At 38.9% G+C, this 1,599-nt stretch overlaps 1 protein-coding gene across 1 annotated transcript in view; it reads right to left on the bottom strand.

Annotated features, from left to right (window-relative positions):
- Window positions 1-1,172: 1,172 nt before the first annotated feature.
- Window positions 1,173-1,599, bottom strand: part of LOC149112590 (uncharacterized) — an 841-nt gene continuing 414 nt past the window's right edge. Inside the window, exon 1 of the mRNA XM_089289013.1 lies at window positions 1,173-1,599. This exon is cut by the window's right edge and continues 414 nt beyond it. Within this exon, the coding sequence (XP_089145139.1) occupies window positions 1,529-1,599 (71 nt within the window). The 3' untranslated portion in view covers window positions 1,173-1,528.

The following is a 1,599-nucleotide window of genomic DNA, read 5'->3' on the forward strand; positions in this document are numbered from 1 at the left end:
CACTCCACGAATAATTCAGATGCAAACAAGGCGATGAACAGTGGAGAATATGCGTTACTCGAGGGGTGAGAATGCACCGCGCAATTAATATCGTCCTAGAAATCCGGTGCCGTGAAACTCAAATTGAAATATATCTAGATCCATTTGGTGTTCAACTTTAAATTCATTATATCCTGCTCGCAGAAAACCAGTTAGGATCAAGAACACAATTCCAGCAGCAGATACGTAAACTTTTTCAACTACAAAAATTGAGATTTGTGTTTTACTGAAGCCTGTTTGGGTTAGTCGTTCGTCCAGTAAGCGACCGGACGACGAGAGCGCTTTCAAGGAGGATATTGCTTTTTAAAGTAGAGGGGAGGGGGTGGGGGATACACATATCACTGGTCGCCATTTTGGAGGGGATACACATATCACTAGTGATATGTGTGCGGGGATACACATATCACGGGGATACACATATCACTGTGACACCTGTCGACACGCTTATCAGCAATGGTCAGCAATCGATCAAACGCAATATTTTGGCGAAGCGTAAAGCAAACAACTATCTACAAATGACTCAGCCGTTTTAGACTTAGATGCAGTGATGTTCATAAGCGCAGAAAGATTGTCACAGATTCATAGTATTCGACCAATAATAAGTTGACAGTAGGCGCTGTACATCGGATGTTAAACCTTGTGTAAACAATAGCAAACTTCTGCTTTATGTGCGACGAATCGCGAGAGATCGACTAGAAACACGTCAAATCGGCTTTGGACCTGTCTTTTACAACAAATAAGGTTAGAACATTTCGAAATTATCAACTCTGTGTCTATTTCAACTTAACATAGGTCAATTCGTGTGGCGCATGCTGAAATATACGTCTAACCCGTAAATTGAAATTTGACGACGGATGGTCAAATATTTGCATTTTTGACGTACTTTCAAAAGCTCTCGCGTCGCTCACAATCATTTGCCCAAAGAAATTTTTACAGGAATCTGTAGAACATCCTTCTGCGATTCAACCACCAGAAGCTTGATCCATTTGAAGGTTTCGCACATGGTGAAAATTAATTATATTCACGAAGTACTTTTAAGTGAATGAAATACATGTCTTCGAAATTTAATTATTTTGCACCCAAAGAGACAACGCAACATTTCCTAAAACACACCAAGTACATATTTAAACATTGCAAAAAAATATTTGAGTGTTTTAAAGACGGAAGAACGATGTGGTTTTGCATGCGAGGCTCTCAAACTTGTGTAATAAAATGGTGCGTCAAATGACGATTTGAACGGAATTTGGTAATTTGCATATTTCTTTGAAATAAAAGGATATTTTACCAAAAAAACTATCCAGTAGTTTTTGTCATGCCCTAGCCTATCTACCATAAGAATATGAGCGAAATCGAATTTTCGACCCTTGCCGCAAAATTAAGAATTTGTCTGATTTTTACAGGCAGGCACTCTTAAATTTGTTATTTTTGTATACATCGAAGATTAGATAAATACGTTGGTCCAGCTATAAGTAATCGGTGGACCAGGATCTTAACGAACAAAGACTTTCCAGAAATCACCAGAAGACACTCCAACGAGATAGTCGTCACATTCCCATCTTG

Source organism: Orbicella faveolata, unplaced genomic scaffold, assembly GCF_042242905.1.
Source record: "Orbicella faveolata isolate gen_17 unplaced genomic scaffold, um_ofav_v1 contig_2, whole genome shotgun sequence".
NCBI classification, from domain to species: domain Eukaryota; kingdom Metazoa; phylum Cnidaria; class Anthozoa; order Scleractinia; family Merulinidae; genus Orbicella; species Orbicella faveolata.